Source organism: Hemicordylus capensis, chromosome 2, assembly GCF_027244095.1.
Source record: "Hemicordylus capensis ecotype Gifberg chromosome 2, rHemCap1.1.pri, whole genome shotgun sequence".
In the NCBI taxonomy this organism is placed as follows: domain Eukaryota; kingdom Metazoa; phylum Chordata; class Lepidosauria; order Squamata; family Cordylidae; genus Hemicordylus; species Hemicordylus capensis.
This window is the reverse complement of record NC_069658.1, coordinates 27,290,707-27,315,695: the sequence shown is the minus strand read 5'-3', so window position 1 is coordinate 27,315,695 and position 24,989 is coordinate 27,290,707. Positions and strand designations below refer to the sequence as shown.

At 44.7% G+C, this 24,989-nt stretch overlaps 1 protein-coding gene across 2 annotated transcripts in view; it reads right to left on the bottom strand.

Annotated features, from left to right (window-relative positions):
• Positions 1–24,989, bottom strand: part of EGFLAM (EGF like, fibronectin type III and laminin G domains) — a 173,214-nt gene that overhangs the window by 39,442 nt on the left and 108,783 nt on the right. For both annotated transcript variants that reach the window (XM_053303992.1, XM_053303993.1), the window contains exons 8-13: positions 22,107–22,222; positions 17,554–17,896; positions 15,855–15,955; positions 11,607–11,707; positions 7,103–7,247; positions 4,950–5,139 (exon numbers count right to left, since the gene is read on the bottom strand). In XM_053303992.1, the coding sequence (XP_053159967.1) occupies positions 4,950–5,139; positions 7,103–7,247; positions 11,607–11,707; positions 15,855–15,955; positions 17,554–17,896; positions 22,107–22,222 (996 nt within the window). The remainder of the gene's footprint in view (positions 1–4,949; positions 5,140–7,102; positions 7,248–11,606; positions 11,708–15,854; positions 15,956–17,553; positions 17,897–22,106; positions 22,223–24,989) is intronic.

Here is a 24,989-nt window from a genome sequence, read left to right as displayed (position 1 = left end):
ACAGCCCTCACTCCTTCCACACAGCCCTTTTGGGGCTGGCAACTGGAGGACAAGCTGATACTGCTTGGGGGGTGGGGGGTGCACCCACATATGGCCCTTTGGCATCTAGCTGCTGATCCCTAATCTACGATGAAGACAGACAGAAAGAAGTTAGGCACCTAAGTTGCTCGTGCTCTGAAAGTCATCTAGGAAGGCCTTCCTACGTTCTTCATCTTTGTCAGAGGGATTCTTGGTGGGCACATGTGAGAGGGCTTTCTTCTTAGTGGCACCCAGCCACAAGGAAGGAGAGCTGGTCTTGTGGCAGCAAGCATGAACTGTCCCCTTTACTAAGCTCAGAGTACAGCTTTACTCTGTCCTGGTTTTCATTTGAATGGGAAACTACATGCATGAACACTGTAAAATATTCCCCTTAGGGGATGGAGACGCTCTGGGAAGAGCATCTGCATGCTTGCAATCAGAAGGTTCTAGGTTCCCTCCCTGGCATCTCCAAGTTAGGGCTGAGAGACTCCTGCCTTGGAGAAGCCACCACCAATCTGTGTTGACAATACCGAACTAGATGGACCAATAATCTGACTCAGTATAAGGCAGCTTCCTGTGTTCCTATGTTCCACCTCCTCGTCCCAAGAGGCTCACCCTGCATCTGCTTCTACTCACAGGTGAAAACCTATCTTTTAGTGGTTGCTTGCAATTCATATTGATTCATTCAATAGGTGCCATTGTAATGGATGTAATGTATGTTTTCTTTCATCTGTTTTAGATTTAGTCTGAAATTTCCAATTTTAATTTGTGGTTGCAAGCCAATTTGTGCATTCTTGACAAGGAAGAATGTTTTAGATAGATAGATAGATAGATAGATAGATAGATAGATAGATAGATAGATAGATAGATAAGCTTGAAAAGGTGTCTGGACCATGGCGATCAGATATACACTGGATGCTTATCCACTCCTTTTAAAAACCAACATGCATCACTGTGCCCCAGGACCATCCTCATGTTCTGGTTACATATGGAGTTCCCTATACTGCAGCAAATGGCATCATTTAAAGTTTAGTTTTTATCATTCAGCTTTGGGTCCCAAGTGGCTACCAAAAAAAAAAAAGTTTTGTTTTAGTGGGATTTGGGATTGCTACAACTGATATGAGAACCAATACATATCAGAGGGTGCTTTTGATAGGTTTCAGTCTCTATATGGATTCCATAGATTCTCACTCTGTCGTGAAATTACTCTTTGTGCTTCTCCAAAACCTTATTTTCTTCAGTGTCTGCTTTCTGGGCCACCAGGTAAAGCTTTTTTATATTTCACTGAAATCTAGTAGCTTCTCTTTTTAATCCAGAGAGTAGTGCAGCAACTGCTAATATGTCTGACACTGGTCATTGCCCTCTTTTGATTCAGTTTCTGAAAACCGAGAGAAGAGAAAAAAGGATGAGCTTACATCTAAGAACCACTAGACTTGAAATCAGGTTTTGTATCTATCGCTACCAGTGACAAGTGTGGTCAGTTGGATAAGTCTTTCAATCAGTTTAGTGATTTGAGGCTTTTGTTCATTTATATTTCTTTCTCATCCTAACCCCAGAGCTCAGGACTGGGACTGGGAGAGGCAGGTTAGTCTGAGAGGCAATGGTTTGATCGAAGCCAAGCAAGGACCATCATCAGGACAGAGCCACCATTGAGCAAACGGGTTCCAAGAACCTGGGCCGCTGCCCCTCAGGGGCCACACGGCCCCATTTGCTGGCCAAATCCCCGACCAGCACCGCCTTCACAGCATGGCTGGAGTGGCTCTCCCTGACTAAAAAGCAGGGAGAGTTGCTCCCGGCCATGCTGAGAACGTGGGGCTGGCCAGGAATGGTGCTCGCAAATGGGGCCGTGTGGCCCCATTTGCGAGCTAAGTCAGCACTGCATTCGTAGCATGGCTGGAGTGGCTCTCCCTGCCTCGCTCTGGCCACGCGGTGAACATGGCACTGACTGGGGATTTTGCCTGCAAACGGGACAGTGCAGCCCCATTTGCAAGCAAGATTACGCCCCCTGTGTCTGATATCAGGGGGTGTGGCTTAGCATCTGCCATCAGATGCAGGGGGCGGGGCTAGGGGGCATAGTGGTGGGCTGGATCCAGGTTGCCGCTGGCCTCCCTCCACCCCTGACCATTATGGTTGTGCCAACTTGCCAAGAACTTGAACAAGGCTCCCACATGTCCACAGTACTTACATGGCATTAAATTTCCTCTGCTTTCTCCCCATAAAGCACTTAGCAATAGCAATAGCAATAGCACTTACATTTATATACCGCTTTATAGCCGGAGCTCTCTAAGCGGTTTACAATGATTTAGCAAATTGCCCCCAACATTCTGGGTACTCATTTTACCGACCTCGGAAGGATGGAAGGCTGAGTCAACCTTGAGCCCCTGGTAAGGATTGAACTTGTAACCTTCTGGTTACAGGGCGGCAGTTTTACCACTGCGCCATCAGGGGCTAAAGAACATGGATACTTCAAAATGGTTTCTTTAAAATAGCTGTATTATGTAGTTAACTGATCATCTCAGATGCCTACATTGCCTTGCCATTCCTAATCAGGTCAGAAAGGATGAAGTTCAGGAACATATGCAATAAACATGAGGATACAAATGTTGGGGCATCCTTGGATTCATGACAGAGTGCACAACACTCCCTCCCAAGGGTCCCAATGTTTTTCATCTGTATGCAGAATGAGTTTTGTTCTGGGAGGCAGTAACAAGGCAGTGTGTGCACACATGCCTTCAGAGTGATTCAATGTGAGCAGGATCTAAAACTGACTGAGCGGACATCAAAAAATGTGTGAGCACGCACACATGCACACGCCTTAGAGGGAACACTGGTCACCATATATACTGAAAGGTGTTTACTCCATACAATCAGAGGCTCTCTAACCCACGGACCTGGGGGACCTGGTCTGATCCTCCAAGGTCTGGCGGGGCCCAAATGGCCAGGGGCCTCGGGCAGCCATCCTGCCCCTGCCCTGCCAAATGTCCTTAGGTTTTTTTATATTATTATTTTTACCGCGGCAGAGGGGTGGCTGCCAAGAGAGAGTGAAGCAGTCCTTCCCCCTTCTCCCCTCTCCACCCTCCCGCAGCAGTGGCGGCGAGGGCCGGAGTAATGCTGGGCCCATCCATTCAGGCCAGAGGCTTTTGCCAACTGTGAGGTGCGCCTGCGCAGTTGAGAGATCATTGCAAGCCCGTGACTTCATGGGCTTGCGGCAATCTAAACTGCGCAGGCATGCCTTGCAGCTGGCAAAAGACGCTGGCCCAAACGGACAGGCCCAACATCACTCTGGCCCCCACTGTCGCCGGGGGGAGGGGAGAGGGGAGAAGGACTGCTCCACTCCTCCCTACAACCACCCCTTGGGGCAGTCTGGGCTCCCAAATTACCTAGGTGCACCCCTGCAAACTATATATATGTGTGTGTGTGTGTGTGTGTGTGTGTGTGTGTATATGTATATGTATATGTATGTATGTATGTATGTATGTATGTATATATATATATATATATATATATATATATATATATATATATATATATAAAATGCCCCCATGCAATCCAAACTCTGTAACAAGAAATGTAGAATGCTGTGACCTGGATAAATTATGCACATCAAATAACTCTGCATCATTTATCTTAATGTGCATAATTGATTCTGAAACAAAGTAGTTTGCATTATTTATTCTGCATCATTTAATCCTAGGAAGAGGCAAGAAAAATGCAGGGAGCTGAAGCCCTGAAATCTTATTCTGCACCCTTCTGGTTTTTGAGGCATCTGTAGACAATGAGGCTCTTCACACGAGAAGCCCTACCTGGGCTTCCACAGCCCTATCTGGTTAGGGCTGCTTGTGCAGAGCACTGGGGTTGGGCTCAATTCTGATGCTAGCCTTCCAGGTAGCTCGAGTTTTTCCCATGGGCTATTACCGAGGCAAAAGGGTGAAAACACACCCATCTACCCCGGTAGCCAGTTGTGTGCCTGCTCAGGCTGCCTGCAGCCTGAGCAGCCAGCCAGAGAGCTAGATGCCTAGAGCATCCAGCTTGTGGGGAAATCCCCCAATGCACCACACTCCTTGCACGGCTGCATCTCCCTGGCCTCCAGATGGCCGTGCGGCTCCTGGCGGTGTCACTCATGTGGGTGCACGAGCTGAGCAGCCAATGAAAGAAAACAGGATAGTCCTGGAGGAAGGTAGGTGCAATCCTGCCTCCCCACCCCACCCCACCCCGCCACCCACCCACGGGTCATGTGAATGACCTTACTCTCTGCAAACACTTTTAAATGTATTTTCCTATCCATGAGGATCAGAAAACTTGTCACTTAGAAAAAAGACACAAAAAGAAAGAAAGCTAGGATGGTGAATTCTGCAACCACTATCTCAATCTGTGCTTTTTCTGTGCTTCTTCAGGAAGCATCTTAGCACCGTGCACACAGACCTTCATATACATCTGTACTGAAATATACAACAAAGGACCCAACTTACTCATTTGAAAATATCTCTTTAATTTGAATCCCTGCCAAATAGCAAATAGATCTGGAAAGCCACCAAATTCAATGAAGACCAAACTCAAATCCAATGATGACCAAACTCAATGAATGGCTGATACAGGGAGCCAGTCACCGGACCCAGAATCTTTATCTGGAGCCAAATTACAGTGAACACATTACAGGTTAAATAAGTCCTCTACATTTGGTTTATGATTAAACAAATGAAAATACCAGTTGCAATAACACTCCTGCAGTTTCTCGATGCTGGCAATGCAGCAGCAAACTGCTTGCATAGATCTAGGAATGGAAGACACTAATTTCCTTCCCTTTCATGCAAAGAGTGGAGGGAAGATAGAAGAGGAGGGCATGCACAAACTCAATACTCGCCATGGCTCATTCTCGCAACAACAAACTATGCTCCAATGCACTGATGAGAACCACACAACATTGCACATACCTACATCTGCCCCGCTAAGAGCTTTTCCCAGAGGCCAGGGCCGCATATCGACAATCTTCTCATTGACAATGAGTGACTGAACACAGCCTTGAAAGCCACGGTTGATTCCTGCAGATCTCACGAGCCAGTAAGCAGTAGGAGCACCTCCGAGATAGAAGGGAGTTCGGAAAGTAATTTTGCTGTATTGACCCTGGAAGGGAGGGGTGGGGGGAAAACAGCCACTTATAGGAAATCTGGGTAAAATATCAATGAAAAGAAGCTTACTTATTTACTACATTTCGATCCAGAGTTTCCTCCATGGAATTCAAGACAATGGATTGCGTTCAGATCAATGTTGACTATGAACTAGAACATTGCCTGTGTACAGCGATTTTTACTGAGTCTCCCTTTTGCTTTGCTTCCCTTGGTCTCTCCCAGAAAATACATCCCTGAGGGCTGGGGGACCTTCAGGAACATAAGTTGAGGGTAACATTCTAACACAGGAGAAACAATAGTCTGGATTTAACTCAATAGAGTTCCTAGGCAGTCTCTCATCCAGGCATTCATCAGATTCAAAACTCCACACTTTAGTAAAGTTGTTGAATCATGTGCCTTCACAGCATGCTTGGGCAAAAATGTAACTAGAGAATTCAGTGTGGTGTAATAAAATAGCTTAAAAACAGGCCCAGCTCCAAAATTTGAGGCATGGAGAAAATTCACCACATGCAGATCAACAGTTCAGAGCTGAAATGGCCCTTGAAGCAAATTGTATTTGGCTCTCAAGAGGTCGTAGCAAATTTTAGGCAAGGTGTAGCAAAAACAAATTTTTCATAATTTTGCCATCAAGGAGAAGAAATAAAGAATCTGTGTGTCATTCGTAGAGATGGGTTGATATGTTATGCTGTCATACAAGGCCAGAGTGAGAGCTGTGTCCACAAGGAATCTAAAAAAACAACAACAATCAGAGGTGGTCAAGATTTGCCTCACAGTGCAGTGAAGGGGTGGGGAGGCAATTGTCACTGCTCTTGCCTCCCTGCAAAAGCCTTTTTCACTGCCAGGAATATGTCCCTGAGGGCTGCAAGTCCTATAAACATACAATCAAGTTTTTATGAAGGGTCTTCCCTTGCAGTTAACAAAAGCCATGGGCGTCTGCAGGACTTTTTTGGGGTGGGGGCAAAAGCTGTAATCCTATGCCCACTTACCTGGGAATTCAATGAGAATGCCCATTGAATTCAATGAGAATAGCTTGATCCAGGGGGCAACTGCCATTTGCCCCCCACCCCCGGATGCCCATGGCAGAAGCTAGATTCCCTTTATTTCATGCTGCATCTCTTGCCAGCAGGACAGAGAGAAGGACTTCTGACTTAACTACTGCCTTCAACTGTATACCCTCTGTAGCCACACAGGCAATCGGACTGTTGCATCAGTTACAGCAAGTATTAGAACCTAAAACCAATGTTTCTCTCTTATTTTCATAAGAAATTCTATGTTCGTTCTCTTTGTTAGTAAACTTGATGTTTTGGTTAAGGAAGTTGGTGTTCTGATCTGGGGGAATTCTAACTAAGCATAATTCACCCCAATGTTAATGCTTTGGTTCGTTCAACCAAGTAACTGCAAAAGGGTGTGCTAATCCAATATGAGAGCTGAGTGATTAAAAATTAGAAGCTGGCAGAGTTGTAATTCAGTACCCCAGTTAGATCTTTCCCCCATGGGCATCCACAGAATGTTTTCCCGGGGGGAGGGGTCAAGGCTCAAGTCCGATCCTCCCTGAGAGTATACCCCATTGAATTCAATAGGGACTGGCTTAATACAGGGGCACAGCTGCCCCCTCTTGCCACCCCCACTCTGGATGTCCATGCTCTCTCCCACAATTCTTAAGAACCATCCTGTTCTTTAGCTTGATAAGTGGTAACAGTTATCATTTTTTAATATTTTAGGGTGGATTTAGTCCCCATGGTAACTATCCAGATTTATCTAGTGACCCTCTAGAATGACTTGGCAAGCAACTACCCAAAGGTCTCTAGTGATATCACAAGCATGAAGTTGGATTGGATAGCTCCTGGAAAAACAGTGTGGTCCTCAGGTATACAGAAATCTGCCTTCTCTGATTTTGGGGACTCCTTGGGATTCCAGTCAATCCCATGGCAACATCTTTCATAAGTAGGATGACTCACCTGTGATTTGCCAAAAACTGGAGGGTTGTTATCCAGCCTGAGCCATCCATCCAGTCCATCTCTGAACACAGTAACGCTGTGCCAATTGCCCACTTTAACTTTGTTCTCACTTGAAATTACTGCAATTCCAGTGCCGCAGTTGAACCTGAGATCAACAAAAGGACAACATAAACTTCTTGTGAAACTACCAAACTTCATTCTCTTTTGTCTTGGGTCTTTTTTCCTCCCAAGTTAGTGGCTCTTTTTAGATTAAAAAGGAGTGTAGAAACCCAGATATATTTGGCTTACATCGATCCCTTTTAAAAATACTTCCAGTAATTATTCATAATATAATGTGGTCTCCCAGTCCAGCTTATCAGTGTGTCTGGCATTCCCAGACTGTTCACTGGGCCCCTACAGCTAGGGGAGGAAGGAAGGAAGGAAGGAAGGAAGGAAGGAAGGAAGGAAGGAAGGAAGGAAGGAAGGAAGGAAGGAAGGAAGGAAGGAAGGATTTCTTTAATTTCTTTCCTTTTCCCACAGAGAGGATGGTCAGCTTGTTGCACCTCTAGCTACTCCTCTACCTCTACCTCTAGCTAGGAAAAAAAGTATAATGTACATAAACAAGAAACCACCAACTTTCAGAAACAATTTGGTGATGCAGAGTATTAGAATCTGACTTACTGCTATCACAATAATTGCTCTTGGGAATTCTCCAAGCTCCCTGTTGAGACCTAGTGTTGTATTAATAATGCCAGCATCCTATATACGACACTCAAGCTGCTGTGAGCTGATTGACAAGGAGGCAGCAGCAGCCCACACAAAGATGCACGAGTGCAAAACATGCTCCCCCCGCCATTTCTGGCTTGGTCTCCACTATGATTAAAAGAACTTGGGGAAAGGGCTTCAAAAAGATCGTTGCTGCTGCTTTTATTCTTACAGTATTCATCATTTTACAAAAGGATATTGAGATGTCTTCCTGATTGATTCTAGCTATCTGCACTATGCTCAAACAGAGCATAACAGACAACTTGGCCTTGCCATTACAGCCTGGTCTACCCATACAGTACAATGCGGTGCTAGAACAGGACTAGGCAACCTTTGGCACTCCAGCTGTTGAACTACAACTCTCACCATCCCCAGTCACAATTTATTGTGTCTGAGCATTGAATTTATTACAGTTCAATGGCAGTGCCAAAGGTTGCCTACCCTTGTGCTAGAATGTTGAAACTGTAGAAGGACCTGTACCAGCAGTTCAGGCTGCAGGTAGAGCATTAAGTCTGTGTTAAAAACTCCCAGAAAACAGAAGGCAAAGGGTTTGGGTAGACTTATTCTCTCTATATGCTAGTTTTTTGTCTGCAGTGAATTTCTTGCATGGACCGCATTCAAAGTGATTGTTTCCACCAGCGACCTTGAGTGGTGTATTCTATTCTACCACTTTAGCATTCTTCTGCTTCATCCCCACATCTTCCTGCTCCATGGTAGATCCAGCCTAAATCAACTGTTATTGCACACCCACAAATTTTTGCTAGCCTTTCTTCCTAAACATACCAACTGTAAATCATCTGAAGTACACAGACAGTCTGAAAGAGTGGGGGGAGGGAGCATTATGAGCCAGAAACCCTCTCCCAGGTTGCAAAAGCTTCTCTGCTTGACAGGGGGAGCCTTCCACGAGGCGAAGGAAGGCAGTTGCCTCAGGGAGATTATTGGGGTACCAGCAAGGCAGAAGGGTGTCCCTCTATCCCTGGCATTTTAAAATGAGGGGGGAAAGGGCAAGAAATTGCACACAAGGCAGGGGGACGGGGACATTTGGCACCCTGCCTTAGGCACAAAGATGCTTTGAGCCACCACTGAATTTTGATTCAACAGGGGCAGTCAGGTAAATGGCTATTCTGAAGCTCAAGCAACCTCCACTTCCCAAGTGTTTTGTCACCACAATAAGGGTTCAGTAACTTTGCAGTGTAGACATACAGACAAGCTACATATTACCCAGAATTCCCTGCAACTTTCCCCCAATTTTTCATGTTAATGAAAGTCAATCACCTGATGAGACAATCAAGAGCTGAAGAAGGTAAGTTCAAAGAGGATTCTTAACCTATTCTCTGCTGGCTTTTTCTCCTCTGAATTATTCCCTTTATGCTGCTTTTCTCTTCACAGAACAAAAGATACCAGTAGGATATATTTTGAGAGGAAAAGCAGCTAGCAGGAGAGGAGTCCAGCATCTCCACCCACCCACCCTTCCTTCACTCCTGACTGAAGCCCACAGCAACTGGTTTTTGTTTAAAAGAAAAGTATTTTATAAAGGAAAGATATACATAATTCCATGTAATGCACTGTTTGGCCCAGAGTTTGATGACAAGAATACACATTCCACCAAAAGGTATCCCACTTAGCTGCTTCTTCCTCTACATTGCATCTATGCAGCAGGTTTCTCTAAGGTTTCTCTGCAGGCATGTAGAGCTGATTCAAATATTACCAACACTGCATAGTCCTCTGAGGAAACCACACAATGTCAGGAAGCAAATTGTTCAGAAATGCTCCAAATGGATAGCTCACATATCTGGAAGAATGCAAGGCATATCTATACTCCAAATGTAAATTGGGTAAGCCATTGCCATTTCCCCTCAAGGAACCCTGGGAACTGAATTTTTATGAGGATACAGAGTGAAAGAGATCTCTAGCACCTCCATACTACATAGAGGCAAATAATTCAGTCAGTAGCCCCAGATAATTTATACGTTACTGGAGCACACTATTACATACTAAGTCCTTTCTCGTGACCAGTGAAAAACGGCAATAGGGTTTGCAGGGAGGAAGCCCTGAAGAGCTTACCACCCCGCAGACAAGCATGTCCTCAGCAGCTCCAAGGGTCGGGATGCTGGGACGCATCACCCTGCATCACCCTGCCCCCTGAAGCTTCAATGATGCATTGCACAGGTGCACAGTGCATTATGGGGATCCCCCCTTGCCTCCCCAAGCGCGCTGCAGTCTGCAAGCTGTGCCTGCTTACAGCTCTGGCTGACAGACAATTTAAAAAAAACTAAGAGCGCTTGCCGCCAGGCCCAATCCCAAGGGTACACACGCACGTTCAAAACTGGGCTGGGCTTCCTTAGCCTGGTTTTGCACACGCGTGCGAATAGCCTCACTGTAATTTTGCAGAAGGATCAAATGACTGAATGCTCCTGCATGTAAAGAAACTCCATGTATATTCAAAAGCAGCATGTTACAGAAGTTAGACTATAATGTATGTGTAATTTTTTTTAAATTGTTATTGGTGTTGTTGTTCACTGCCTAGAGTCTTTGGAGGAGGTGGTATATAATAAATTTTTAATAACTAACAATATAAATAAATAAATAAATAAATAAATAAATAAATAAATAAATAAATAAATAAATAAATAAATAACCAACCAACCAACCAACCAACCAAATAAATAAATAAATAAATAAATAAATAAATAAATAACTTTCTTTGTATAATGGAGGAACATTCATCTTTTCCATTCACTCACTACTGTCCAAAATGGTACAGGCGAGCAAACAAATATGGCATATTGAAGAACTGAGCACAACAGACTATGGAGGAAAAAGGAGTCATGAAAATTCAGCTCGTCTATATTTCCCAGGGGTTCTCAAACTGGTTTCCCAGAGGTTCTCAAACTGGAGTTCCCAGATGTTCTTGGATGCAATCGCCATCATCCCCAGCCACAATGGCCAAAGGAGATGGGAGCTGTAATCCAACAAGAAGAGGGAACCCAAGTTTGAGAACCCCCATCATACAAAGACAAGTTGAACGGTCATGGATCCCATTTCCCTCAGCAACAACTGTGCACAGTTAATAGCTCCCTACGGCATATCTGTTGCTGGACTATGCCACTTTGGACTGTCGTGAATGGATGGCAGGACTGAATGTCCCATCATGTTAAAGAAATGTAAAAATAAAATGCCAAAGGCCATCATGTAAAAACAGCCATAGGCTACTGTGGCTGGGAATGCTGGGAGTTGTAGTCCAGCAACATCTGGGGACCCAAGTTTGAGAACCCCTAATGCATATGGTATAGACATGCCCTTTAACACCAACAGGGATTGCAGTGGAGATTCTGGTGGCTGCCAAAAGCATTTCTCTTGGCACACTGCCTCTTCCTTCTGATGCTGGTCTTTCCCAGAAAGGATGGCACATGTATGACCCCTGCCCTTCTAGAAGTGCACTAATGTTGGTGAGTTTCAAGGGTATTCCATGCGTGGTAAACAACTGTATGCTGAGCATTAAGAAAAACAAACAGACCTTGGTATGCCAGTCATGAGCACTGGATAGATGTGCAAATGTTTATTATTCTAATGATATTATTTTCTAGCCACAGAAACAATGAGGCTTCCAGTGCAGGCTGTGAGGCACTACGAGATACAGTATAAGAAGTGGCTTGCAGTCGCTTGCCCTTGACAGGGCTCATTATGGCAATGCATTTGTATCAAGAGAGAGTTTGGAAAGGCTGAAAGAGCCCTGCAGCTGTTTTCCTGCAGCCCTCACCTGAATTGAAGGTTTCGCCTGATGATTGCTACTGACATGAAGTCACCACGCCCATGCTCATTCTCTCCACAGTACAAAAGCAAGCCATCCTCTGCTTCAGCCTGGGAACACAAGAAGGAAGCAAAAAATAAAGGGTATTCCCACCCCCTGGTCCTCGGACACAAGGAACCGGGGCTTGGTATGTATGTTAGATACCACAGTGGCACAGATATTTCTCTCCACCCCGTGGCTTCTTCTCATATTGCTTGGACAAATATCTAGATGGAGGGAACAGCAGTTTCTTCCCATACAAATGTTACCTACCCCAGGGACAGCAACATCTCCACCACCAACATGATTCCTTCATCACATGGTTCCTCAGAACCATAGGTCAGTGGGACAGCATACATTTTCCATGCAGAAGATCCCAGCTCAATCTCTGGTATCATCGGGAAGGGCTGGGAAAGGCCCTTGCCTGAAACCTTGGAGAACTGCTGCCCGTCACTGTACACCAGAAGTCTCAAACTGCAGCCTTTGGGCAGATGCTTGCCTGCAGCTCCCACCACCCCTGGCTACTGGCCATTGTGACTGGAGATGGTGGGAGCTGTAATCCAATGAGGGCTGCATTTTGAGACTCCTGCTGTAGACAGTACTGAGCTAGATGGACCAATGGCTTGACTCAGTAGAACACAGCTTCCTATCTAGATGGTCCTGGAGTGCCATGGAGGGAGCTGTCCCCATGCTGCTGTGATTATGTATGAAGTGGGGATGGTCCAAACATTTATTTATTTTTTTAAAAAAGTATTAACCATTCAAGCTCAGAAGGACACATGCAGCCCTTTCTTTTATCATCCCTGTGAACTAGGCCAGGCTAAGAGAGTGTTACCTAGTGGCTGAGAAGAGATTTAAACTCTGGTTTCTCCAGTTATAGACTAACCACTCCAGGCACTACATTATGTTAACTGTTCCAGTTGGCTTCATTGCATATTGGCTTCATCACACAACTGGCTTCATTGCACAACGGTCCAGAGAAACACACCCTAGGACCCATGGCAATGTTGCAAAGGATGCTGGGATACATCCCTTTACTTAAATGTATCTGTTATTCTCTAGCATTTTTTCCAATGTTGCAAGCACACCTCTTAAATCATAGCTCTTAACATTATGCAGCATTTATTTGGCATCCTTAAAAACACTGCCACCTTGAGCAATTGCTCAGTGTTTTGGGTTCAGTTCTGGCCTCGAGACCTTTGATTTCAATTGAACTTCCAAGAGATATGAACATCATAAACTACTATGTTATATGGAGATGGACCGTTGATCCATCTAGCTCAGTAAAATCTTCTCAGGCAACAGCTCAAAAACTTCAAGGGAGAAGTCTTTCTCAACCCTCCTACCAGATATTATTTTAATCAGAATTACAGGGAATTGAATCAGGAACCTTCAGTATGCAAAGTATGTCCTCTATCACTGGGATATGGTCCCTCCCATGATGCCATCCAACTTAAGGACATATCACAGAGGGGTTTCCCACTATCTGTTCCTGAAGTATAGTGCTCCAGTGCTGCATCCCTAGTTCGCAATTACCTAGTAAAAAACCTTAATATGTTTAGTAGACATGGATAAAACTGGGTGTGGAGAGGTGATTTTGGTTTGGCAACATCTGTTTTAGCAGGGCACTTTCCAGATTAGCTGCTCAACAGCAGCAAAATGCTTCTGTTTAGGCAAATCACTTTCAAAACGTAAACAGCGGAGGGAGCAGTCTCATGAAACTAACAGCCTGGAAAAAAACCAGCAACTTTTTACACCGGATATACGACATCATAGCATTATATCACAGCGATTAAATTTGAAACAAGGCATTGGAAATATGAACAGCACCCTGCTGTCAGCAGGGACTGCGGTGTCACAACACAGGAACTGTGGAAGCACACTTCAGAGATTCATTGTGTCCCCATTTCAGGGTGTAATCTGGAAAGCGCCCAGTTGTGCCATTCCCCACTCCATCTAGCCCAATCAAAACCAAAGTGACTCAGTTCTAAAGCTCAAAAGGTAACGAGTGCAGCAAAACTGGAAGCAGCTCGGATTCATACAAAAGGAGGATACAGTATGCTTTGCTCTTCCCATCATGCTTTCAGGCCTGGAGCACAATGCAAGGAATGTTCAGAGATGCTCATCACAGATCTGCCTTTATGTCTTGGCTTGGCTTTTATTAACTCATCTTGAGTGCATCAAGATGCAAATAAAGTTAGATTTGTTTCTGCTCAATATATCACTCTCAGAAAAGTAAGACTAAAACTACTTCAAATAAAAGAACTAAACAAACAAACAAACAAAAACACCTTTCTGTCTTCAGGGCAAAACAAACAATGATAGAAGGTAATGGAACCGGTAACAGGTGATTTTAACAGTGGTTAGAGAAATGTCTGCATAAGCTGCAAAAGCAAAATTAGTATATTATTTCCACTTCCAGTACTTGAAGCGGGGTGGGATACTGCCCCCAAAGAACAGAAAGAGATCTTCCTATATAAGACTTAAGTCATTATGACACCTCATATGGCTTTTTTTTATTAACTATGGCTGCATTCTCTGTTGTATTTTCAACATTTTACTACTACAGACAGTTTTTTAAAATAATTTGCTAGGCTTCCCTCATTTTAATATTTTAAAATGTTTATATTTCATTCTTATTCAGAAGAGCTCCAGGTACTATCCATGGAATAATTCCATTTTATTCTCATACTATTCTCCAGGCCCAATGGACTGCATGGATGAATGGGGAATTGGAAACTGGAGTGCAACTGAAAGTCAACATGATCTAGTGGTTAGAGTGTTGGAATAAAACTGGGGAGACCCAGGTTCAAATCCTCAGTCAGCCTCTAGGCTCCCTGGGTGTCCTTGGGCTAGTCACTCACTCTTTCAGCCTAACCTACCTCACAGAGTTGTTGTGAGATAACATGGAGAATAGGAAGAATAATGTACACCACACCCTGAGTGCCTTGAAGAAGAGTGAAGTAAAAGGAAGTGTGAGGTAAAGGGGAGAAAACAAAAGGGTTTTGTTTTTGCTGCTGTGTACCAACCAGGGCCATTTGGATGAGGCAGTATATAAATATAATTAATTAATTAAGAATTATTCAGTGGAGTCCAAACTCTGGATTTTCCGGTTTGAATCCAGCAATCACTACACCACATCTGTGATCCTTAACCAGACCTGCTCAACTTAGACCTCCCAGCTGTTTTGGGGCTACAGCTCCCATAATCCCTAGCCACAGTGGCCAATAACCAGGGATTATGGGAATTGTAGGCCAACATCTGCAGGAGGGCCAAAGTTAAGCAGCCCTGTCATAAACGCAATACAGGCCAGCAATGTTTGAAGCTGCATGTGACTAGGCTTCCTTCCTCTTTGTGGGGCGGTCAAGGCTACTGCAGCCCTACAGGGAGAATAAACTAACAGCCTCCATGGGAAATAAACAATATGCTGGGCGGACCCCCCCATCAGAGTGTGAATTCCTTTCCTGGCTACAAATGCAATAAAATGTAAGCAAAGTTTAGCAGTAGCATGTCAGTACTGATTCCATCCAGGCTCTGTGGCAGATCCCAATGGGAAAAACGTGGCATTTTTCTCCTGGCATTTTTCCAGGAGAAGTGACAATCTCCCTGAGTAAACACACATTCACAATGTATTCACATGAAACAATTGTAGGGGAAGCTCTTATACAATGTAACAAAGTGCTGGTGCAGTGAACATGAAACATGAACTCCTGAGAGGGACGATTTCCTTCTATCTACCCTTCCCACAGAAGCTCACAGGGACTCCCAAAAACATGTCCCTGAGGGCTGTGTGACTTTCATGGACATAAGGTCGGCATACAGGGCTTTAGAAGGAAGGAGAGATTGATGAAAATATCTCCTTCTCTTGGAGCATGTGTTGCAATTTCACTGCACCAGTTATTTGTTAGTCTGGATGTGCGCCAGCTACTTTTCCATTTCAATGATGTTTTCTGTAAATTGGACCTATGGTATATGAGTCCAGGTGCATCTTCCACTGCCAATTCAGGGAGGTTCAAGCAGCAATAATGCATAATCCATTGCCCCCATTAGGTTTCTGGATCAGACTGCCAAAGTTGTGTGGAGTTACTTCTGATCTGGCATAATTAATATCAGCTTGCTTGTATTTGCAATTTTTAAAGCTCCTTATGTAGTGCTGGGCACTCTGCAAAATTCTGAGATACATTTCCTGTTCACTAGTTTGAGGTTGTTTATACTTACCCTAAATTCAACAGTAATTTGGAATTTCTGGTATGAATTCTTCAGAGGTTCAAAGGTGATGTACGAGTAACCAAAAAACTGAGGATACTGGATATTAACATCTGAAAGTCAACAATGAGAGCATGTTCCTTAGCAGTTAACCTTCAAGCAAAATCAATAGCTACATTTTACATTAGAGAATAGTTTCTACTGAAACACATAATTACTAGCAGCAGTTGATGGTCTGCTCTATCTTCTCTCTAATTTTTCATAGTGGATTCCCTTATGCCTAAGCTATTGAAAACTTGGATTGTGTCCACACCAGCTTTATCTTCCTGTAAAAGTTCTAGGAAGCAAAAGCAAATAAGGTCCACTTTTCATCCCAGGCAGTGTCTCTACTGCCAGAGGCTCCACTTTGGGGTTTTGTTGTGCAAAAATTCATACTTCACAAAACTGATGATGATGATGATGAGATGGAGGACTAACCTCCCTGGAGTGTCTGGGCAGACACAGAGAGAACATTGCCCCTGCTTGTTTGCTGCTTGAAATGGGTTGGCTGAGATGCTTACTCATTTTTGAAAGCTACTCATAGGCAGGTACTCCAGCTTGCTATTTTAAGTAACAAACTGATATATCTATCTGTGAGCAGATTTTCCTGGAGTAAATGTCTTAGCCTGCTACAGTGGACAGGGGCACACACACAAAAAAATCTCCATGTGTATTTATAAGAATAAAAGAATTGCTCTACTAGTTCAAATGAAATGCCATCTATTTCAGCTCTTTGTTTCCAGCAATCATCAACCAGATCCCCGGGTAAGTTCACAAGCAAGTCATGATAGAAATAGTGATATTTTCTAGTTCATTCCAAAAATTTGGTAATCAGAATTATATTGCCTCTCAGATGTATGCCGACTCTGAGCTATATTGCCTCTCGAGCAGATGGGCTATACATTTCACTCAAAATATTTGTGAATCTCATCACCTACCCACAAGTAGGTGTGTTGAGAGAATGCTCCCTCTATAGTGGAGGGGAGGGTTGCTTTTAATAAGGGTGATTCTTGCATGTCCATTAGGACAAGAGGGCACAGAAGACAGATCAAGATCTACTGACAGATTTCTGGATGGTATGCACTAGACCAGCAAAAGTTTCTGATGCCTTTTTTTAAAAAAAGAAAAAGAAAAAAAAGCCAACAACGAAAAGGCTTCCTCCTACCCTAAATTAGGGTGCTGAAATGAGAGGTGCACCCAGGTAATTTTGAAGCCTGGACCTAAAGACCTTTGGAGCCCCGCCCACCACCACAAATTAAGCATCCTTGTGCACAGCTGGGTGACCACACCACCCAGGTCAAATTAAAGAGGATTGGGACGGGGGGCATGGACTGTGGAGGCCCTGGACTTCAGCCCCAAAGTCCAGGGGTAAGAGTGCCACTGGCTGAAATGTTGTGAAAGGATTGTGAGCAGAGTTCTGGCACTGAATAACTATTTTGCTCCTGGCTCCAGTTGGTGGTGGACCTTGAGGTGTTAGTAAAAAAACAAAGTCGGTGCTCCAAGCCAGAAGCCTCCCCACTCCTGGACTAGCATGCAGTAAAGTACCCAACCAAATACGTGAGATGCTGCTGTGCAAAGCACAGGGCATGTTCAGGAAATTGTTGTGCTATCCCAAGCACAACCATTTCCTGAACATGCCCTGTGGTTTCCAAAGCTTTCCCAGGAAACTGACCTTCTGAGCAACTCTCTCCTCCTTTGCCAAGGTTGCAGTGGCAGCGAGAGCCACTTCGCTCATAATCATTCACACAAAAGCTGTCGGTGGAGCAGATGGTTTCATCGCAGGATTGATCAGACTGTCTCACTGTCGAAGCCCCGCTGTTCCTTCTGAGGGCCTTAGCAGTCATGGCAGTAGCAGTGGTGGTGCGTGGTAGGCGTGTGGTTGTGGCAGGGGAAGTAATAGGATATGAAGTCGTTGAAAGCCGCCTAGAAAGGAGTCTTGTATTAGACTCTTGTGTGATCTTGGTTTCAACTAAAAACTTCCTGTTGCCTCCTTTGATAGCAGGAAGTGGTTTGAGCTGATGAAAGATAAAAAGGAACTTAGTATAGCCAGAGGCAAAACGGGACATGCCTTGCATCTAAATGAGAACTGTCTCTGATGCTGAAATAAAACAGGATGCTGCTCTTCAACCACTGCTCTGAGGATTGTCTGAAGATTTGCTCTGGCTGGCTGCTAGGAAGGGAGCTTCCAGTGATTGATTAGGAAAGCAGAGCTCAGTTTAAGCCAGGCTGCTGACTTGAGGCAAAACCTAGAACTGGTTTTAATGCCAGAGTTGAGGCCTGTGGAACATAGGCAATAGTAATAATGCCACTACCGGACATGTGCAGAGATCCTTGTCTAGTTACAGCAACCTATCAGATTTGAGATACGTCATAGATCAGGGGTGGGACACATGCTCTGCATGAAGAAAGCCCCAGGTTCAAATCTTGACATTTCACACCAGTCAGTCTGAATGTACAATACTGGGGGAGCAGAACAATGGTTTTTGCTCAGGACAAGGCAGCTCCTTAAAGCTCCTTTCTCCCAGCATGGACTGTTGCCAAAAGCATGTGTCTCGCTCTTTGCCTAGAGTCAACCCTATTCCAAGGGTTTCACATATTTACTGAATGTATTGAGGAGGTGGGATGGAATCAGGATTGTGCCCGCTTTCTCCAGTCCTGACTCCCATGTACTCAGACAAAGGTGCAAATGGAGCCTATACGTAAGTTGTAGGGCAGGCCTAAACAGTGTCTACAGTAACAGAACCTATAAACATACAGTTGTATGGACGTAGGGTCTATTGAGACTTCCAATTGTACCCATTTAGACTTTCTGCTTCCAGTTCACACATTCAGTGAACACGGATATGTTGTCTGAAAAGAGCTGGTCTAGGGGAGGAGAGCTAGTCTTGTGGTAGCAAGCATGAATTGCCCCCTTTGCTAAGAAGGGTCTGCCCTGGTTTGTGTTTGAACGGGGGACTAGTAAGTAAGTAATAATTTATTATGGTCAGTGACCAGTCAACATACACACCAAATTACAAATCAGCATAAAACAAAACAAAATCAAAGCAGTAAAACTAAGTAACAAAACATCAGGTTATATGGAAATCTCAGTTAAAACTAATCAATTGCTCCCATCTCAGTTTACAGGCTGCTGCACAGAGTCTTGCTGTTGCTGCCGTAACAACTGCATGTTGATCCACCAATAGTTAGGAGATGTAATACTCTTCTGACTGATCAGGCCTATTTTTTAAGAATGGTTCAATCCAGATAGTATGAATGTCCCTATGGTAGGTACAGTATAAAAGAACATGTAAGACAAACTCAATGTCACCCGAACAACATGGGCATAACCAGTTCCTTAGCGGTATCCCCTTAAATCTGCCATCCAAAACAGCAGAAAGCAAGGCATTAAACCGTGCCAGCAAAAAGGCTCTCCTCTGCTTTAAGGTGGTCAAGTGGGTGAGGTATACAGCTGGCTGGGGGTAGTTTGAAAAACCACCGAAAGTACTACTGGTGATAACCAGACTTAAATCCAATTGCTTTCCCATATCTGCCACACGCTGTTTAATAATTTCTTTGGCAGCATCATGACCCAAAGCCAATGAATACTGTGGCAAGAAGCCATATCTGCCCAAATTGTCATAGAGGCTCTTACACCAGGATGAGTGAAACTCATCTTTCAGAACCAAGGGGGCAAGGCCCTGGGGGCAGGCATATAATTTAAGCCACTAGTTAAATGTATGAAGCCACACCTGTACCTCAACTCTGGTCTACCCTGTTTCTAAACACAAGATAGCATTCGATTCTTGTCTGGGGACTTGAAAAATGTCGCAAAGAAATCCAGACTGAACCACTTCCAAGGGCTTTAAAATTACAAGTGGGACAAATCTGGACCCCATACAGCATTTGTGCCAGTATTATGGCCTGATACCCCTAACCGCCACAGGGATGTAATGTCCCACATTAGTGTGAACGAATTTGAGTACAGCAGATGCACTCCTCTGCGCACTTGCTGCTGCGTATTCACATTGTGGGCCCTAGTGGTGTGCCTGGACCGGTCCGGAGCCATGGAAAAGGCCTCCGGACCGGTCCAGTGGTCCGGCAGCGAGGGGGGGAGTGTCACTTTAAGGGCGGGGAGGGTAGTACTTACCCCTCCCACCGCTCTTCCCCCTCCGGCGCTCGTCTTTAAACAATTACGTTTTTGGGGCGGCAGGGTTCCTCCCTGCCGCCCCTGCCCCCATCGTTGGCTGCAATGATCTAAAGTAAGTAGAAGCTGGCGCTATGTATGTACCCGGCGCGGAGCGCGCATGCCTGTTGTCGCCGCCGTCACACGCACGCTGGCGGCCGCAACAGGTACGTGCAAGCCGCGCCGGGCACATGCATAGCGCCAGCTTTACTTCAGAGCTTTGCAGCCAATGATGGGGGCAGGGGAGGCAGAGAGGAACCCTGCCGCCCCAAAAACGTTTGTTTAAAGACGAGCGCCAGAGGGGGAAGAGCGGTGGGAGGGGTAAGTACTACCCCCCCACCCTTAAAGTGACACTCCCCCCAGTGCCGGACCACGCCTCTGTGGCTCCGTGCACATTCCTAGTGGGCCCCCACAAACAGTGGGGCTGTTTTTTGCATGAAAAACTAGTCACAGGCACTTATAGGTCTTAACCGGCTCAACCCTGCACCTATTAATTTGTCATTTATGTTCTTTTGGTCTCTTGGCAAATACCATGACCTTGGTCTTTTGTGTATTATAACTAGCGTCTTTTGTGTATTATAACTAGCATCTTCACAAAACTGTGTGAGTGTTCATAGCGCCTTCCTCATACCAACTAGTATTCTTGATAGTATGGCCGTGCCATCGGCATAAAGTAAAATCGAGATGGGTCTACCAGCTAGCTTAGGCTGATGGATGTCATGGTTGTCTAAGAGGGGGATTAAGAAATTAATGTAAAAATTGAAGAAAAAGGAAGCTAAAATGCATCCTTGCTTAACCCAATGGGGGACTATATGTGTGAGCACTGTAACTGCATCCCCTTATGGGGGCTATTCTGGGAATGGCCCTTTATGGGCCTCGGAACTGGTTTGAAGGTGGCAGGGGTCTCTCTTTAAGAGAGGGGGAGGGTTCACTTACCCCTCCCGCCGGTGTCCATGTTTTACAAAGCTGATCAGGGCGGCAGCGCACCTCCCTGCTGCCCCGTTGCCCTCATCTTCCAGATACGACCGGAAGTCACCGATGCACTTGAGTGCGCCAGCATGGGCACACATGTGATGTGCACACACCCGTGCCGGCACGCGCAGGTGTGTTGGCGACATCTGGTCATATCCGGAGGACGAGGGCGGCAGGGCGGCAGGGAGGTATGCTGCCGCCCCGATCGGCTTTGTAAAACTTGGACGCCGACAGGGGAAAAGCGGCGGGAGAGGTAAGTGCACCTTCCCCCACTCTTAAAAAGAGACCCCTGTCGCCTTCGAGCCTCCCCGCCATGGTCCCATGCACATCCCTATTTATGGACTCTCTCCCTTCAAGAAATGTATTTATCACTCCTTGGTGACTGACACTATTCATTGTAATGCAGAGATTCTGATTCATGACCCCTTATGGGAATACTTGTAACGTTATATAATTGTCTATAACTCAAGCTATATGGCAGTGAGCATGAAAGCAATTTAAGATTTGTTGTATGGTGTATATATTAACCATTAGGTGTGGCAAGAATAGTTTTTATGACATATTTTAAAAATATTTGTTTCGATTGTGAGATGAGGTGAACTGTGTTATCTGCAGGGGTTCTATTCCATGGATATCAGAACTGCAGATTGCAGGGCATTGCAGCAATGGGAATGGGGGGTGGATTAGGTTCCTGGACCTGGAGGGGGAGAGCAAAAAAAGGCAAGGGGGTGGGATCATGAAAGGAAGTGCCCTTCCATGCTAAACAGGTCTCCAGCCTTCCAGGAATCCACCCCTCTGCCCCGCCATCCCAAATTGGTCATTTGCCCATGAAAAGTTGCAAGGGAAATTGATTTTTTTTTAAAGTGAGCCACAAAATAGCTTCTGCTCTCAAATCATGCTTGGAAGAAAACGTTTGGACGGAGTCAAAAGCAAATGAAGACATGTCGAGACAAACTTCTTAGGTAACCTGAGTGTACATTAGCTTATACATTTGTACCCTATCTTTGTCAGCAAGCTCCCTTGTCTAAATACTAGAACAAAAGCATCTTTAAGGAAGCGAAATGCCAGAGTGAAGCCTCTGGATTTACCTCATCAATGTAAATGTCATAGTCTGAGTCATCAATGTCAATTCCATCGTCGTCACCAATTCCAGAGTCTGTGATATAACGATGCCCATAGCTTCCACTCCCTAACTCTTCTGGACCTGAAAATACAATTGTCACATACATGTGGTTTCTGTACAGTTGTTTACCATACAGAGAGAGGCAGTATAGCATAGTGGTTACAGTGTAATACTATTTCACTCATGCATTTCCTCTTCTTTGGCTCCGTGGCCAGACTTGAAATCCTCCTCAGCTGCTCCTCTCAGCTGCAATTTCCTCTCTATTTTCTCCTGGCTCTTTATCAGAAGCTGGTCATCACACACAGTGCACCAGGGCAGAAATCTCATGAGATAAGTCTATAGCCTGTGGTTTGATGCTTTTTTGCTTTCCTTTTGTGTGCATGTGTGTATGTGGTTAGTCTTAAGAAATAGTAACACAATTCCCTCTGCCCAATGCCAAATATTGGGGTGGGGTCTTTTTTTACACCATTTATATATGAAAAGAAACAGACCAAGTTACATTAGACTTGCAGAAAACACCTCATAAGAAAAATTTGCATTCAATTCAACATACCCATTTGGTTATTGGTATAGCACTGAAAATAGTCTAAAAGTTCTGTTCTTTTTTATAAAAAAGGTTGCAAGCTAGAATCCCTGAGGGGGAAAAAATTTTGTAAGATATTTTATTCATTTCTACTAAGGTCCTTGTTTTAGATAGCCAAGATGGAACCTCTCTAGATAAGGGTTTTCGAAGTTTTTGAAATGCTGTGAACTTTACTTTAGTTGTGAGCTATGCAGCCCAATACTATGTACATTTGCTCTGAAATAACTTCTAAATGTGTTCTGTGGGGCATGCTTCTAGGTAAATAGTCACTGGATTGCAATCTTAGGTTTACTTTTTTCCCCTTTCCTTTCTTCTTTTTTTGCATTATGTGAACCATGTACAAGAATGGTGCAGAACTTAACATTTCACAGAGTTTGGTTTCTTAAGCGATTAGAGCAATACAATTATTCCCATATAAAAATCATCTTACCCATCCCACTTTACATGTGGATGAGACATCACACTATTCACACTGAAGTCTTACTTGTGGTAATATCATGAAGGTGGCAGGATACAGCCATTACTGTCCCCTGTGACACACACTTTCCCACCCCCACCCCTCTATCCTGAAATGGTACCTGGTCAAAAACGGTTGAGCAGTGCTTCAAAAACTTGCAAAATCTGTTTGATTAGAGACCTTAACAGCACAGAAAAAAATGAACATGTATACTGTGGGCAATGATGGCTTTAACATACTGCTTTAAAATTAAATGATGGGTGAGCTTTCTCTAGTCCATCTTAGAAAGAATTTGGGTTTTCCCCCCTCAGAGAATCCTTGGGAGAAACTCAGGTTTTATACAAGCTCTTCTGAGAAAGCTTGAAAGAGTCAAAGGGAGGAGTTGTCTTCACCTCTCTCACCAACACACATGAGCCTTCAGCCCTTCATCCAACACAAACCTCCACTGTCGATGTCATCAGGCCTTGGGGGAAAGAAATTTCCCAGAACTACTTGGCAAAGAGGCACCTTTTAATGTGGTGATTCTCTTTATTTAGCAGGGGGAGAGTAACTGGCCCTATCCATCCCTAGCACCTCCAGTGACTGTTGCTGGTGTCTCTCTCATGTTTCTTTTTAATTGTGAGCCCTTTGGGACAGGGATCCATCTTATTTATTTATTATTTCTCTGTGTAAACTGCCCTGATCCATTTTTGGAAGAGCGGTACAGAAATCGAATAAATAATAATAATAATAATACTTGTACCTGCCTGGCATTCTGCATAGAAGCACACCAGGCACCACATAGGGGAGGGGAGAAGAGACCTCAATTTCCTTCCTTTCTCTTTCCCTCACCACTAGAACTGATCGGCAGAAGGACTTGAACTTTTACATAAGAACATAAGAACAGCCCTGCTGGATCAGGCCCAAGGCCCATCTAGTCCAGCATCCTGTTTCACACAGTGGCCCACCAGATGCCACTGGAAGCCACAGACAGGAGTTGAGGGCGTGCCCTCTCTCCTGCCATTACTCCCCCGCAACTGGTACTCAGAGGCATCCTGCCTTTGAGGCTGGAGGTGGCCCACAGCCCTCTGACTAGTAGCCATTGATAGACCTCTCCTCCATGAAGTCATCCAAACCCCTCTTAAAGCCATCCAGGTTGTTGGCTCTCACCACATCCTATGGCAGAGAGTTCCACAAGTGGATCACACGCTGTGTGAAAAAGTACTTCCGTTTGTTGGTCCTAGACCTCCCGGCAATCAATTTCATGGAGTGACCCCTGGTTCTAGTGTTGCGTGAGAGGGAAAAGAATCTCTCTCTCTCCACTTTCTCCACACCATGCATGACCTTAGAGACCTATATCATGTCTCCCCGCAGTCATCTTTTTTCTAAACTAAAAAGCCCCAGGTGTTGTAGTCTTGCCTCATAAGAAAGGTGCTCTAGGCCCCTGATCATCTTGGTTGCCCTCTTCTGTACCTTCTCCAGTTCAACAATGTCCTTTTTAAGATGTGGTGACCAGAATTGTACGCAGTACTCCAAGTATGGTCGCACCATAGTTTTGTATAAGGGCATTATAATGTTAGCCGTTTTATTTTCAATCTCCTTTTTAATGATCCCTAGCATGGAATTTGCCTTTTTCACAGCTGCCGCAAATTGAGTCGACACTTTCAATGAGCTGTCAACCACAACCCCAAGATCCCTCTCCTGGTCCGTCACCGACAGCTCAGATCCCATCAGCATATACTTGAAGTTGGGGTTTTTCGTTCCAATGTGCATCACTTTACACTTGCTAACATTGAACCGCATTTGCCATTTTGTTTCCCACTCCCCCA